The 12991-nt window shown below is 42.6% G+C and overlaps 1 protein-coding gene across 2 annotated transcripts in view; it reads right to left on the bottom strand.

Moving 5' to 3' along the window:
• Positions 1–2635: 2635 nt before the first annotated feature.
• LOC311133719 (interleukin-17 receptor D-like) overlaps positions 2636–12991 on the bottom strand; it is a 66795-nt gene continuing 56439 nt past the window's right edge. The window contains exons 5-14 of one of the 2 annotated variants that reach the window (XM_084167259.1): positions 12729–12849; positions 12431–12475; positions 11973–12124; positions 10875–10940; positions 10664–10718; positions 10333–10443; positions 7921–8105; positions 7275–7446; positions 6047–7024; positions 2636–5189 (exon numbers count right to left, since the gene is read on the bottom strand). In XM_084167259.1, coding sequence (XP_084023385.1) covers positions 5056–5189; positions 6047–7024; positions 7275–7446; positions 7921–8105; positions 10333–10443; positions 10664–10718; positions 10875–10940; positions 11973–12124; positions 12431–12475; positions 12729–12849 — 2019 coding nt within the window. In that variant the 3' untranslated portion in view covers positions 2636–5055. Of the gene's footprint in view, positions 5190–6046; positions 7028–7274; positions 7447–7920; positions 8106–10332; positions 10444–10663; positions 10719–10874; positions 10941–11972; positions 12125–12430; positions 12476–12728; positions 12850–12991 lie in introns of both variants that reach the window. The other variant, XM_084167258.1, reaches the window with a different exon arrangement.

Below are 12991 nucleotides of genomic sequence, written 5' to 3' on the forward strand. Positions count from 1 at the left end.
GCTTAGTGATGAGCTTGGAGGGCACTATGGTGTTGAAGGCTGAGCTGTAGTCGATGAACAGTATTCTTAGATAGGATTTTTTCTTGTCCAGGTGGGATAGGGCAATGTGCAGTGCAATGGCGATTGTGTCGTCTGTGGATCTGTTCAGGCGATATTGCTTATTGTAGTGGGTCTAGGGTGTCAGTAAGGCGGAGGTGAGATGGTCTTTAACTAGCCTCTCAAAGCACTTCATGATGACAGAAGTGCTACGGGGCGATAGTCATTTAGTTCAGTTACATATACAATACCTAAAGTATACATTACAACAAGCAAACATAGGCTCATTCTGTTCAGGACAACCCAAGGTATAACACTATGTCATCTTGTAACTTTACACCAAACATAGTGATCATAAATGTTGCCACTGTATATGACATGAGTTTTATGATATGGAAATATGAAGTGCACATTTGGACACACGGTGTTTGGCTTGCTTGTATGACATCAAAGCTGTATTTAGTATAATCCTCAACATCTCATCTTACAAAATACATTGAGTCCTCGTAATTTACAGCATTTCCCTCACTCCGACAACAAAACATTTGCAAAGGTTGCTCAATTAGCAGGAGGGATCGGGGCAACTTCTTGTCACGCACGGTGCTCAAGTTCAGAACATCTGTCAGTCAAAACCCATTCAGAGCTGTGAAGCTGAGACCCTGAGCTCTGATGTCATGTATAGCATGTTACTCTACAGCCACTGCGTTCCGATTTAGGCGCTTATCAGTGTCAAAATCGGACATTTTCAACTCGTGTAAAGGGCTATGAGCTATTGAAGATTGAAATCCGATAATAATAATCAAAATGTCAAAAAATAAAGTGTGGATTTTTCTCCTGCCTCCCCTGATTCAGAATATATCATTTTCATAGTCATGGCACACTTTAAGAGCTATTTAAGATTGAAATTCGAAAAATAAAAAACATAAGAAATTAAGGTGTAGGTTTTTCTCCAACCTCCCTTGATTCAGAATACATCATTTTCATAGGGATAGTACGCTTTGTTTAAGAGCTATTGAAGATTGAAATCCGAAATCGTATATACACTGCTCAAAAAAATAAAGGGAACACTAAAATAACACATCCTAGATCTGAATGAATGAAATAATCTTATTAAATACTTTTTTCTTTACATAGTTGAATGTGCTGACAACAAAATCACACAAAAATTATCAATGGAAATCAAATTTATCAACCCATGGAGGTCTGGATTTGGAGTCACCCTCAAAATTAAAGTGGAAAACCACACTACAGGCTGATCCAACTTTGATGTAATGTCCTTAAAACAAGTCAAAATGAGTCTCAGTAGTGTGTGTGGCCTCCACATGCCTGTATGACCTCCCTACAACGCCTGGGCATGCTCCTGATGAGGTGGCGGATGGTCTCCTGAGGGATCTCCTCCCAGACCTGGACTAAAGCATCCGCCAACTCCTGGACAGTCTGTGGTGCAACGTGGCGTTGGTGGATGGAGCGAGACATGATGTCCCAGATGTGCTCAATTGGATTCAGGTCTGGGGAACGGGCGGGCCAGTCCATAGCATCAATGCCTTCCTCTTGCAGGAACTGCTGACACACTCCAGCCACATGAGGTCTAGCATTGTCTTGCATTAGGAGGAACCCAGGGCCAACCGCACCAGCATATGGTCTCACAAGGGGTCTGAGGATCTCATCTCGGTACCTAATGGCAGTCAGGCTACCTCTGGCGAGCACATGGAGGGCTGTGCGGCCCCCCAAAGAAATGCCACCCCACACCATGACTGACCTACCGCCAAACCGGTCATGCTGGAGGATGTTGCAGGCAGCAGAACGTTCTCCACGGCGTCTCCAGACTCTGTCACGTCTGTCACATGTGCTCAGTGTGAATCTGCTTTTATATGTGAAGAGCACAGGGCGCCAGTGGCGAATTTGCCAATCTTGGTGTTCTCTGGCAAATGCCAAACGTCCTGCACGGTGTTGGGCTGTAAGCACAACCCCCACCTGTGGATGTCGGGCCCTCATACCACCCTCATGAAGTCTATTTCTGACCGTTTGAGCAGACACATGCACATTTGTGGCCTGCTGGAGGTCATTTTGCAGGGCTCTGGCAGTGCTCCTCCTGCTCCTCCTTGCACAAAGGTGGAGGTAGCAGTCCTGCTGCTGGGTTGTTGCCCTCCTACGGCCTCCTCCACATCTCCTGATGTACTGGCCTGTCTCCTGGTAGCGCCTCCATGCTCTGGACACTACGCTGACAGACACAGCAAACCTTCTTGCCACAGCTCGCATTGATGTGCCATCCTGGATGAGCTGCACTACCTGAGCCACGTGTGTGGGTTGTAGACTCTGTCTTATGCTATCACTAGAGTGAAAGCACCACCAGCATTCAAAAGTGACCAAAACATCAGCCAGGAAGCATAGGAACTGAGAAGTGGTCTGTGGTCACCACCTGCAAAACCAGTCCTTTATTGGGTGTGTCTTGCTAATTGCCTACAATTTCCACCTGTTGTCTATTCCATTTGCACAACAGCATGTGAAATGTATTGTCAATCAGTGTTGCTTCCTAAGTGGACAGTTTGATTTCACAGAAGTGTGATTGACTTGGAGTTACATTGTGTTGTTTAAGTGTTCCCTTTATTTTTTTGAGCAGTGTATATTTTTGTTCTCCATGCACCCGATTCAGAATATACAATTTTCATAGTCATTGGCATGCTTGGTTCAATAGCTGTTGACGACAGAAAACCGAATATCCACTGAATATCCAATATAAAACTACTTTTACCTTGTGTGTGTGTGTGACCAAGGTGTTTTTTTGTGAGATAATACTGTACAGCAGTGTTCCCCAACTGGCGGCCAGTGGATTTATTTGGCTCCCAAAGTTTTCTGAGCAAAAAAGAATAAGAAATAAAAATAATGTTTGTTTTCTAGAATTTCCATTGTTGGACATCTGCTCCAAGTGATTTTAATTTAGGAAATCTGTTCCCATGTATTCCCACGCATAATAGAGAGACACGTGATCGTATACAAATGTAAGCAAGGTTTGCAGTCAAATTATCTGTAATTATGTTCCAGCCCCCGTGTCTGAATCTAGTTGATGATCCCTGCAGTACTCAGCACCAAGTAGGCCTACAGGAAGTGAAGTCGTCGGTGTGATTTCGAATCCTCTTTTTACAGTGATTTTCTCTTTTGAATAGTAGTCTATTCAACATGGGAAGATAATCTACACAATCTAAAAAATGTAGATTCATAATGGATAAACTTTCCATATTGCTACTGAACTTGAGCAGTGCTGACTGACTGTCACTCTAATGCAAGCCATAATGTTTATAATAGGCAAACTAACATGTGACTTAAATGTAGGGGTTGGGGAAGTGGGTTTGGGGGAAAAAACATGTTTTATAAAGGTTTCTATCCCAATCATTATCACACCACATTTGACAGTTACTAAAACATGCAATAGGCTACATTGTATTTTGACTACCAGTTTGTATCTTGACCTTGGACTTACAAGTACACTTGCAGGTGCACTTGGCACAGTGCTACTGGTGAAATCAGTTGCTCACTCGATTGGACTACCACTACAAATACTACTTCAACTGGGCAGATATCAAATATACATCTATGTTGCCATCTAAAGAGTGTAAATGATATTACAGATTGTGTTCTTGCAATGACATGTTTAGTTACACACTTTGAGCAGGAAAATGTTTTGTCTCGCCGAGTCATCCTTCTAAATCTCGTCTCCTTGACCTGGTTGTCCGAGGCTTCAATAATGAACTAATTACAATTCATTTCATTTTATGCTTATTTCCTACATTTGAGTACTATAAAACAGTACAAAGTGTATATATATAATGTAGAATAAAACAAATAATCTAAAAACTATACAAAACTGGAATAAAACAGATTATTTCCAAAAACAAAGAAAGTGTTGTCAAAATGACTGGCACTGGAAACATTGTTGGAACATACACTGGAGTAGACCCACAAAGCCTGGGTTACATTTTGCTCTGTAAGAGTTGAATAACAGTATATTTCCCAAGTTTCAAATAAAGGCATTTAGTTTATAAAATGAAAATGCTCCTAAAATCAAACCCCTGTCAATTACTGTGAGTGAGATAACATTTGCATAACTGCTGGTTTCAAAAATATGATAAAAAGTGTGAGTACTCCCAACATATCTGACCTCTTCCACAAGAGTTGTCAAACCTTTTCTATTAGTAAACCAAATTGGTGCGAAAATTACATTAAAAAAAACAAGTAAAAGTGCTTTGACACTCCAGCACCTTGTATCCTTATGTTGGTGTACTGTACCTTAAAAAGTTATTTCATATTTCATCATTGACAATAAATTAAAATAAAGTAACATACAAACAAATGCTCTTTCAATCAAAACATCATTGTCCCAGTATGAAACAAACTACATCGTTGAAGTCGCACATTTGTGTTCAAGCCCAGCACTAACACACCAGATTCAAGTAATCATGGGTTTGATTATTAGTAGAGGAGTTGAAACAGGTGTGTTTGTGCTGGGCTGGAACAAAAATGTGTAACCTCTTCGACGCACCAGAGGACCAGAATTGAGAAACATTGAAGTCGGCCATTTGATGAACTGGTAACCTGGTATGGGGTGGGGTGTTTTAAAAGGCAGATCTGGTGTAGTCTAAATTAAACACCTTTACACCACTAACAATTACAGGACAGCGCTGCAAAACAACATAAAACCATTTGGTTAAATAATGCCTTGCCTTCACAGTCACACAACCCCAGACAACTGCTACTGCCACTTAGAAGGTTCACAAAACAGTGACATCACCCTCGGTGTTCTAAAACAGTGACATCATAATTCTTCCGTGTTCTATCAGCCCACAGTCCACAGAGATTCTGAAGCAGATGACATCACTAGAATCCATGGGCTTGGTCACTGTACACTGTTCATATGGGATCCAATGAGTAGATAGCTAGTATTATTCTGGGTCAGAATCAAGGCCGTGTTAATGAAGGCATTAAAGTGGCCATGCATGTCCAGGTAATGTAATGTTAAGTTCACTACAAGGGAGGAACAGCAACAGGAGTGAGTCCCTGTCCTTCAGACTGCTCTAGATGGTGGTGGTGTGGCTCAGCTTTACAGATGGTGGGCACGGCACAGCGCAGAGAGCGGACAGCAGGGGGCTCCTCATCACCTGGCGATAACAGACACACACGATTTAAGAGATATTCAGCATAGTTAGGAGGCACAACAACACAACACAACAAACACAGGACTTCACTAGAGAACACCATTGGTGTTTAATATGAGGGTTCAGCAGGAAATATCCTTTTAAAAAATGTGACACACTTTTATTTATTTTACTATGTCAATATGTCTTTGATGTATATGTTTTGGTGACAAACTGGTGGCAGTTGTGAAAAAAGTCAATAGTTGGAAGAGTTGCAGACTTAATTGAAAATGCCATTGTTGATTAGATGCTTTTTTCATTAATTAGGCAATTTTCTCTTGAACCATTTGGTCTATCCACTAGAAACTCATGGACAATTTGGACACATATATAAACAATTAATACTATTTAAAAAAAAAGTTATTCAAGTATAAATTACCAAAGTTACCATAGATGGCCATTGATTACCTGCTAATTACCAAAATGACAGAAGATTACGGTAACTTTGTTAAATTAACGGTAGTTTTGCAACCCTAAATGGTACTAATGGTGGAATAGAAACAACCAGTGGTGGAGATGAGTAAGGAGTGGATTAACAAATATGTCTGAAATGATGTCACTCTGACTCATCTGACTGAATCATCTCCGAATCCGATTCAAATGACTCATTCTTAATCTGACTCATGGTTCATTATCAGTCCTACTGTATTTAAATGTGAAAATGTCATACAGCATAATTTCAGGCATATTTAGGCATAGGGCTTCAAATCTGACTCATTCTCAATTTGACTTATGGTTCATGACCACTTACTATTTAGCAAGTGAAAATGTCATATATAATTGTAGGCATTTTTAGACATACAACATCATTGGTCTCTTACCCAGTCCGGAAGAAGATGATTCGCTGTCGGCCAGGGAGGAGGAGTCAGCCTGGTCAGGTGACAGGCCCTCCATGAGGGGGATGGACAGCTCAGATGAGGGCACTGAGGAATCATAGATCCCAGAGTCCCGGGGCATCTCTGGGGGACTGGCTGACCCGTCTCCATCCTGGGAAGGGACGACAGGCCTCAGAGACCCCAGACCCAGAGGTCCCAAACCAGATGAGGCCCCTGATGTGCCCCCAGTTTTCCCCTGAGAGAAGGCCAGGCTGAGGCTGGGAGGGAGAGACGTGAGCAGCACGTTCCTCTTCAGAGTACCCTCGCTTTCTGATGGCAACTTAAACAGAACCTCGTTGAGCACCAGCCCAGAGTCAAACTTCTCCATGTGAGGTCTGTCCAGGGAACAGTGGGCCAGGCTGAGGCTGGGAGGGAGAGACGTGAGCAGCACGTTCCTCTTCAGAGTACCCTCGCTTTCTGATGGCAACTTAAACAGAACCTCGTTGAGCACCAGCCCAGAGTCAAACTTCTCCATGTGAGGTGATGATGATGATGATGACGATGACGCTCCGGCAGTGTCACGCTGCTTCGGAGGCGGAGCCGGTGGAGCGGGTTTCAGCTGCCTCTCGAACCAATCAGGCTCCAACGAGATGTGCTGGTGCATGTTGCAGATGGCCACGTATAGAGACCGCCCCGACTTGCTCCGGAAGTAGTTCCTCTTGCTGATGTTGAGCGGCTGTGGCTGGCGTTCCGGTAAACTGAGCTGGCGGGAGTGGAGGCGGCTGAACATCTGAGGGAGCTGGTCCATGAGCTTGAACTTCGGAGCGAGGCTCAGCATAGTCGGGATGTCGCTCTCGTGGGAGTAGTCGAAGTAGACGGCCATAAAGCGAGACAGGTCCTGGTCTTTCTGGCGCGCCTCACAGAGCTTCTCAGCAATCATGGCCACGGCGACAATGAAGAGCTCTGATCCGTTTGCTGCTCCTCCTCCTACACCAAAAAAAAACAATGAACAATTAAGTCAGTGACTTTATTGTGTTATCCTTGATCGTTTTTTAAAATGCATGTACTGGCTGTATATGTATTTATTCAACTTAACATAACCAAAAGGACACCCGTTGTAACTGCCGTTGTTAACGCAGTAGAGGTCTGACAATGTTTTGGACACTTTTGGTTTTCAATTGTCAAATAAATATAATCAATCAAACAATCAGTCAAAAATAAACCTATCAATCACCTCCACTAGTTCTGGCTGGTGATTTCCCCCTGCGGCTCTTCTTCTCTATATAGTACTTGAGGCCCTTGGAGCAGACAGTGATGATGTAGTGAGCCTCATCAATCTGCCGGCTCAGCCAGGTCATCTGCCCCTCCTTACAGATCTGCAGGTGCTCCCACAGGTCCAGAGTCACCTGGGATATAAAATAGGAACAGGGGGATGGAATGGGGAGGGGTTAAACTATAATATCACCGCCAGTGCTAACACAACCACATACAGACGTACTCAGATTCCGATTGTATATAGTCATCATTGTTACTATTATGGGTTAATATAATATAATACAGAATAGTAATACTATTTTTGAGCATGTACTGAGCTAAACTCATCAGATCAGGCTGGTGGACGAGACTGTTACTGAGCCATTCCTATCAAATATATGCTGCTACTACTACTAATTCAACAACTATGAAGTCACACACTTCATGGGATCAACCAGCAGGTGGCACAAAACACACACTCCTGATTTCCATTCCCAACCCCAACCTCCATCACATTCAATTCTCTGGCCTGAGCCAACCCTTAATAGAGCTAAGCTGAGGAGCTATAACCTAGCTAAAAAGGTTTTGTGCTTGAAGGAGCATTATTTTGGAAGGTTAGTTCCTACCTCACAACCACAGAAGTCCTGGAGGAAGAAGGCAAAGCTCTGTATGACTGTGAGGTGTTTGAGGCAGTCCTTAGAGGAGTAGCAGACAAACACCTTAGTCCGGGGCCAGGGTCTGTCTGCATTCAGAGCTGTGGTGTGTGACGATGACTCAGAGCTCTCCTCATCCAGATGGGAGTAGATATTCTCTGCACAGATCGATAGGTACAACACAATATACAGTATTAATACAATATGAATACAATAAAGAAAGATGAAGGGAAATGCATTGGCCTATTCTACTAAACGTCTACTAATATTTGTAAATGTTGGAATATTGATTTTTTTTAAAGGTAGATTCCGTAAATAGACAGAATGTAGACTGAGGGGCTCTTTTTTAACAAACGTTTACATTTACATTTTAGTCATTTAGCAGACGCTCTTATCCAGAGCGACTTACAGTTAGTGAGTGCATACATTATTTTTTATTTATTTCATACTGGCCCCCCGTTGCAAACGCCATGCTCTACGAACTGAGCTACATCCCTGCCGGCCATTCCCTCCCCTACCCTGGAAGACGCAGGGTCAATTGTGCGCCGCCCCATGGGTCTCCCGGTCGCGGCCGGCTACGACAGAGCCTGGATTCGAACCAGGATCTCTAGTGGCACAGCTAGCACTGCGATGCAGTGCCTTAGACCACTGCGCCACTCGGTGGTAAATCTAAGTGCTGGTGGTAGCGCTATAGGTCCAGGGGTGTGTCAGAAATATTTTTGCTATTTTAACAGCCGTTATTATGAGCACAATAGCTGACTGTGGTGTGAAAGGGATGGGTTTTGATGAATAAACAAGTTGTAGGTGTGACGAGGGCTTGGCCAATTAAGGCATTTCATGGCTTAATACTGCATGCATTTGTCTCAAGTTCGGTAGGTTATTGATGGTCTTTGCGTTGTCATCAACTCCAATTCGGCTGGGGGCACGAAATATTCTCATCCTAGTCCATTGTGGACTGATAGGCTGCTAAAGTTTATTAAAAAGCATAGGCTACAGTAATGAGTGATAGCAATAGTAAAAAAAATAACATCTAGTGTTTGCTCAATATCTTTGGAGTGTTGACAGTCAATATTGTTGTAATTGGCTAATTGGCTTCAACGAGTGTAGACCTTTAGGCATCTCCTCAAATAAAAATACTAGGCTCCTGTAAATTCTATTGTATGTGTGAGGCACGTAACGTTCTCAATAGGCAAGATATACTGTAGCCTAGGCCTACAATTGATATTATAGGACTTTGACTTTGACATTTTTTTATAGCCTATGTTTGAAGGAGCACATCTTTGGTAATGGAACAGGAGGCGCTCTTTGGAAATGGGATGGATCCAAGCCGAATTGGAGTATGCACTGCAAGTAGGCCTATGTGAATTGTGAATAATGCAAAAGCATGTTGTCAAAAGCCTCACAAGTAGACAATTTTAAAAACTTTTATGGATAGGCTACTTGGCTAATCCATGTCCAGGATAAGAAGAACACCTGACGGATTGCTGTTGATCCAGCTTTCGTTCTAGTAGCCTACTAGCCTACAAAGGGCTGTTTTAATGAAACAAAATGGAAAACAAGCAATTGTTATAGGAAAATAAGTTAAATGTTTCTAAATACTAGTGTCACCGGATTATCTAATTTCTCGTTCCATGATGGGCATATACCCTACATGGAGGGTTTTCTATGCACATCCAAAAATAATAACGAGCTGGCTAAAATAATGCAATAGCCTACATAGATAAAAAGGGGATGTCCACTCACTGTTTTGCTGCTGCCAAACTTGATCTTTTAATACAGCTTTGGTGATTAAGAATTATTTCAAAGCAGTCTCACGAGCCAAACGCTTTATCGATAGTCTTGACTACTTGGCGAATGCAGTGGGCATGACAAAAAAAACTGACTTCATTGAGAGGAGGGGAGGCTATGCTTGGTTTATAATCAAATAAAACAAAATGGGAAAAAAACATTTGTTTTTTATGTTTCTAAATACAATGTTTATGTGCACAAAAAGCACATCTCTCTTGTTCCATGTGCATATGGGCATTGTACGTCACGGCTGGATAGGCTGCGCTTCCACTGTCAAAATCCACACCATAACCAACCACGTTACCGCTAAGACCAGCTTTTGGTTGGTCTTAAATATCCTCACCAGCGTATACTGAAATTGGCACTTTGGCGCATGTTTTTAAGGACACACCTCAGACATTGCCACCCATCCCACCTCAGCGCAAGCAAGCTCATATAAGACTGGTAAATTACCAATCGTGGTGCTAGGGGTTGAAAATAGAAGAGTGCCAGCTTTAACAGGTCAAAATTGCATTTGACAATTGCACTGGCTTAATGCCAGCCGAAAATAGAGCCCTGAATGTAAAACGTTTTATTATTATGAATAAAGAAAAGTACCTTGTTGTTTCTTCCGGCACATTACAGTGAAGAGTGTAGCGAAGGCAGACATGATGACTAGAGGGACAGTGATGGCCATGGCTCTGATAGGACCTGCCCACGGGGAGTGGACTGACACGGACAACAGACAGAAAGACATGTACAAACAAGCAAATACATTTCCAAAGAAGTGTCAATTTGCTTTTACTCATCAAAGTGAACATAAACACCTAGAAGACTTGGGCAACTCCCCAGTCATCCAGGCTTATGTAATGTAATGTGAGTTTAGTAAGAGGGTGTCAGTCCAGAGGCAAGACTGTGATGTTAGCTAGTAGCAGGCAGCTCAGCTCACCTTGGCTTACGTGGTACTGGGCCTGTCTTCTGGTAATGTTGGTGTCATCTCTCAGCTGAAGGACAAAAGACGTATGGAAGGAAATATGAGTCAGCAGAGATGGCTTATTTGGGTTTCTTCATGGTTTATATCAGTGGTGCGTCCACAATAGCACCTTATTATTTCCTATAGTCTACTACTTTTAGCCAGAGTCATGAGAATCAATCTTTACCTCAATCGCATAGGTTCCTGGTATCACATCTTGAAGAACGCATGTTGTTATGGGCAGATTAAACTCCTTTGCAAAAATAGAGTAGAAGAGTGCATTATTATCATGCTGTTTCTGTAGTGATACAATGCCCAGAGCTGAGGAGTCTCATGCATTTCTGACTGAGGGTTTGGAATACTGACATCATAATAGTTTCTTTTTTCACCTCTTAACCAATCACATTGTTGATGACCTAAGCAGGTCCCGTTTCTAAACACAGTATGTGAGAAGAGAGTATCTGAATGAGATCTAGAGCTAGCTAGGGGGGCTTTTATCATTGTTCAAAGACAGAACGAGTAGCGCAGGCCAGCTAGAAGACTTGACTGACTATAGGAGGAACAGGGGAGATGATATGCTTTACTCTTTCTCTCCACAGCTAAAACTATGCATCCTGATACAAAGTGCTGTCTGTTCTGGCAACATATGAGAGAGAGAGACTCTTCTCTCCTCCAGCCCTGAATAATGAAGTTATGTTCTGCTGGGAAAATCTTCAGGAACTCAGAGTGGGTCTGACCAGACTTGGGTTCAAACACATCCTTTCAAATATGATTTGCTTTTGCTTTAGCCTGTCAGATGGACAGGGTTTGCACCTTTGGGACTTTTCTAATGGTTCGATTTCAACAGGTAAACTTAACCAAGCACAGGTAAAGTATTTGAAAGGATTTCAAATAGTATGTAAACCCTGGTCTACCTCAGAGTGCTTCTGACTGTCACTGACTGACTGAGTCAAAGTAGGATAGTCCATGGATGTGTCCCAGGCGGTCATAGGATGTCAGAGAGAGGCCCAGCCGGTAGGGGCCCGGTAGAATGGGGCCGAGGCCAAGACACGTCAACATACCATAACCGTACTATATCCTCCTCAATGTCTGGGAAACTCATTAGAAGCAGCTCAGGGTCCATAAAAAATATAATTATCAGAGTAGGTAGGAATGCTTAGCTCGGATTTTACCTTTAAGATAATAATGAATGAGACTATATGGACATTGGGGCAGATCAGCACCCTTTGCGACGCCTTACCAGTAAAAACTATGTGGCCATCACATAATGTAATCCTTCTCTTACTGGTTTGCAGCGTTTAAGCCTGAAGGGTCCCTCCTGTCGTAGCTTGTAATACAGGTAGTAGATGGCGAAGCCGAAAGTTGAGGGGGCGTGGTCGAAGACAACATGGAGGTTGGAGCCCAGCTGGGAGATGTTGAGAGTCTTGGGCTTCCAGACTGGTCCAGACAGACAAGACAGACAAGACAGACAGGACAGGACAGGACAGACATTAAACCATGTATATGAGCAAATGGGCATTTATAGGGTTTCTGGTGGTTTCATCCATAATCATTATTTTTCACAAAATTATTTCATAACAGTATTTCAATAAACAGTAGCTTTCACTCAACTCCATTACTATGCAATTACAAAACAATTAGGATATAATATTACTGTTACACAATATATTACATGTTAACACAATGTTGTTACTAGAGTAACTACAGCATTACTACACAGATATGGGAAACTTGATAACTTACATGGTTTGCAGACCAGGTTGTCTGGGCCCAGTAGAACTTCACAGGCTGAAAACAAACAAGAAAGACAACAGGTTATAACAGGTGTCTTCAACAACAGTTACACTACTATTACAATTACTGTTAGCTACAACGTTATCAATAGGGCCAAGAGTTTTCCTCCCGATCAGATCAAGAAAAACTCCTGTCCCTAGTCCTGGCTTTATTGATATTCCACTTAAAGTTGGTGGTAGTGACTTAACTCTGGGCTCTAGTTATAGCCTACAACTAGGGCCTGCAGTTTGAGCTACATTCCACTTACAGTTTGTACGCAGGAAGGATGGGGGGAAGAAGCTGTCGTTCATGAAGGTGGGGAAGGGAACAATGCGGACCATGTAGTCTGTCTCGAAAGCCAGGCCAGGGAAGGCCTGTGAGCTCATCTTCTGTCAGGGAATAACAAGGCATACTTCAGGGGAAAAGTCAGCCATTTTTTTTCTTCATATTACTTTGATTTATTATCAGCAGTCACAATAGATGTGTTTCGGTCATCAAGTCTTTGAAGGGCTACAGCACCCAAACACATAA

The sequence above is a fragment of the Coregonus lavaretus genome (genome assembly GCF_964263955.1).
Source record: "Coregonus lavaretus genome assembly, chromosome: 8".
NCBI lineage: Eukaryota > Metazoa > Chordata > Actinopteri > Salmoniformes > Salmonidae > Coregonus > Coregonus lavaretus.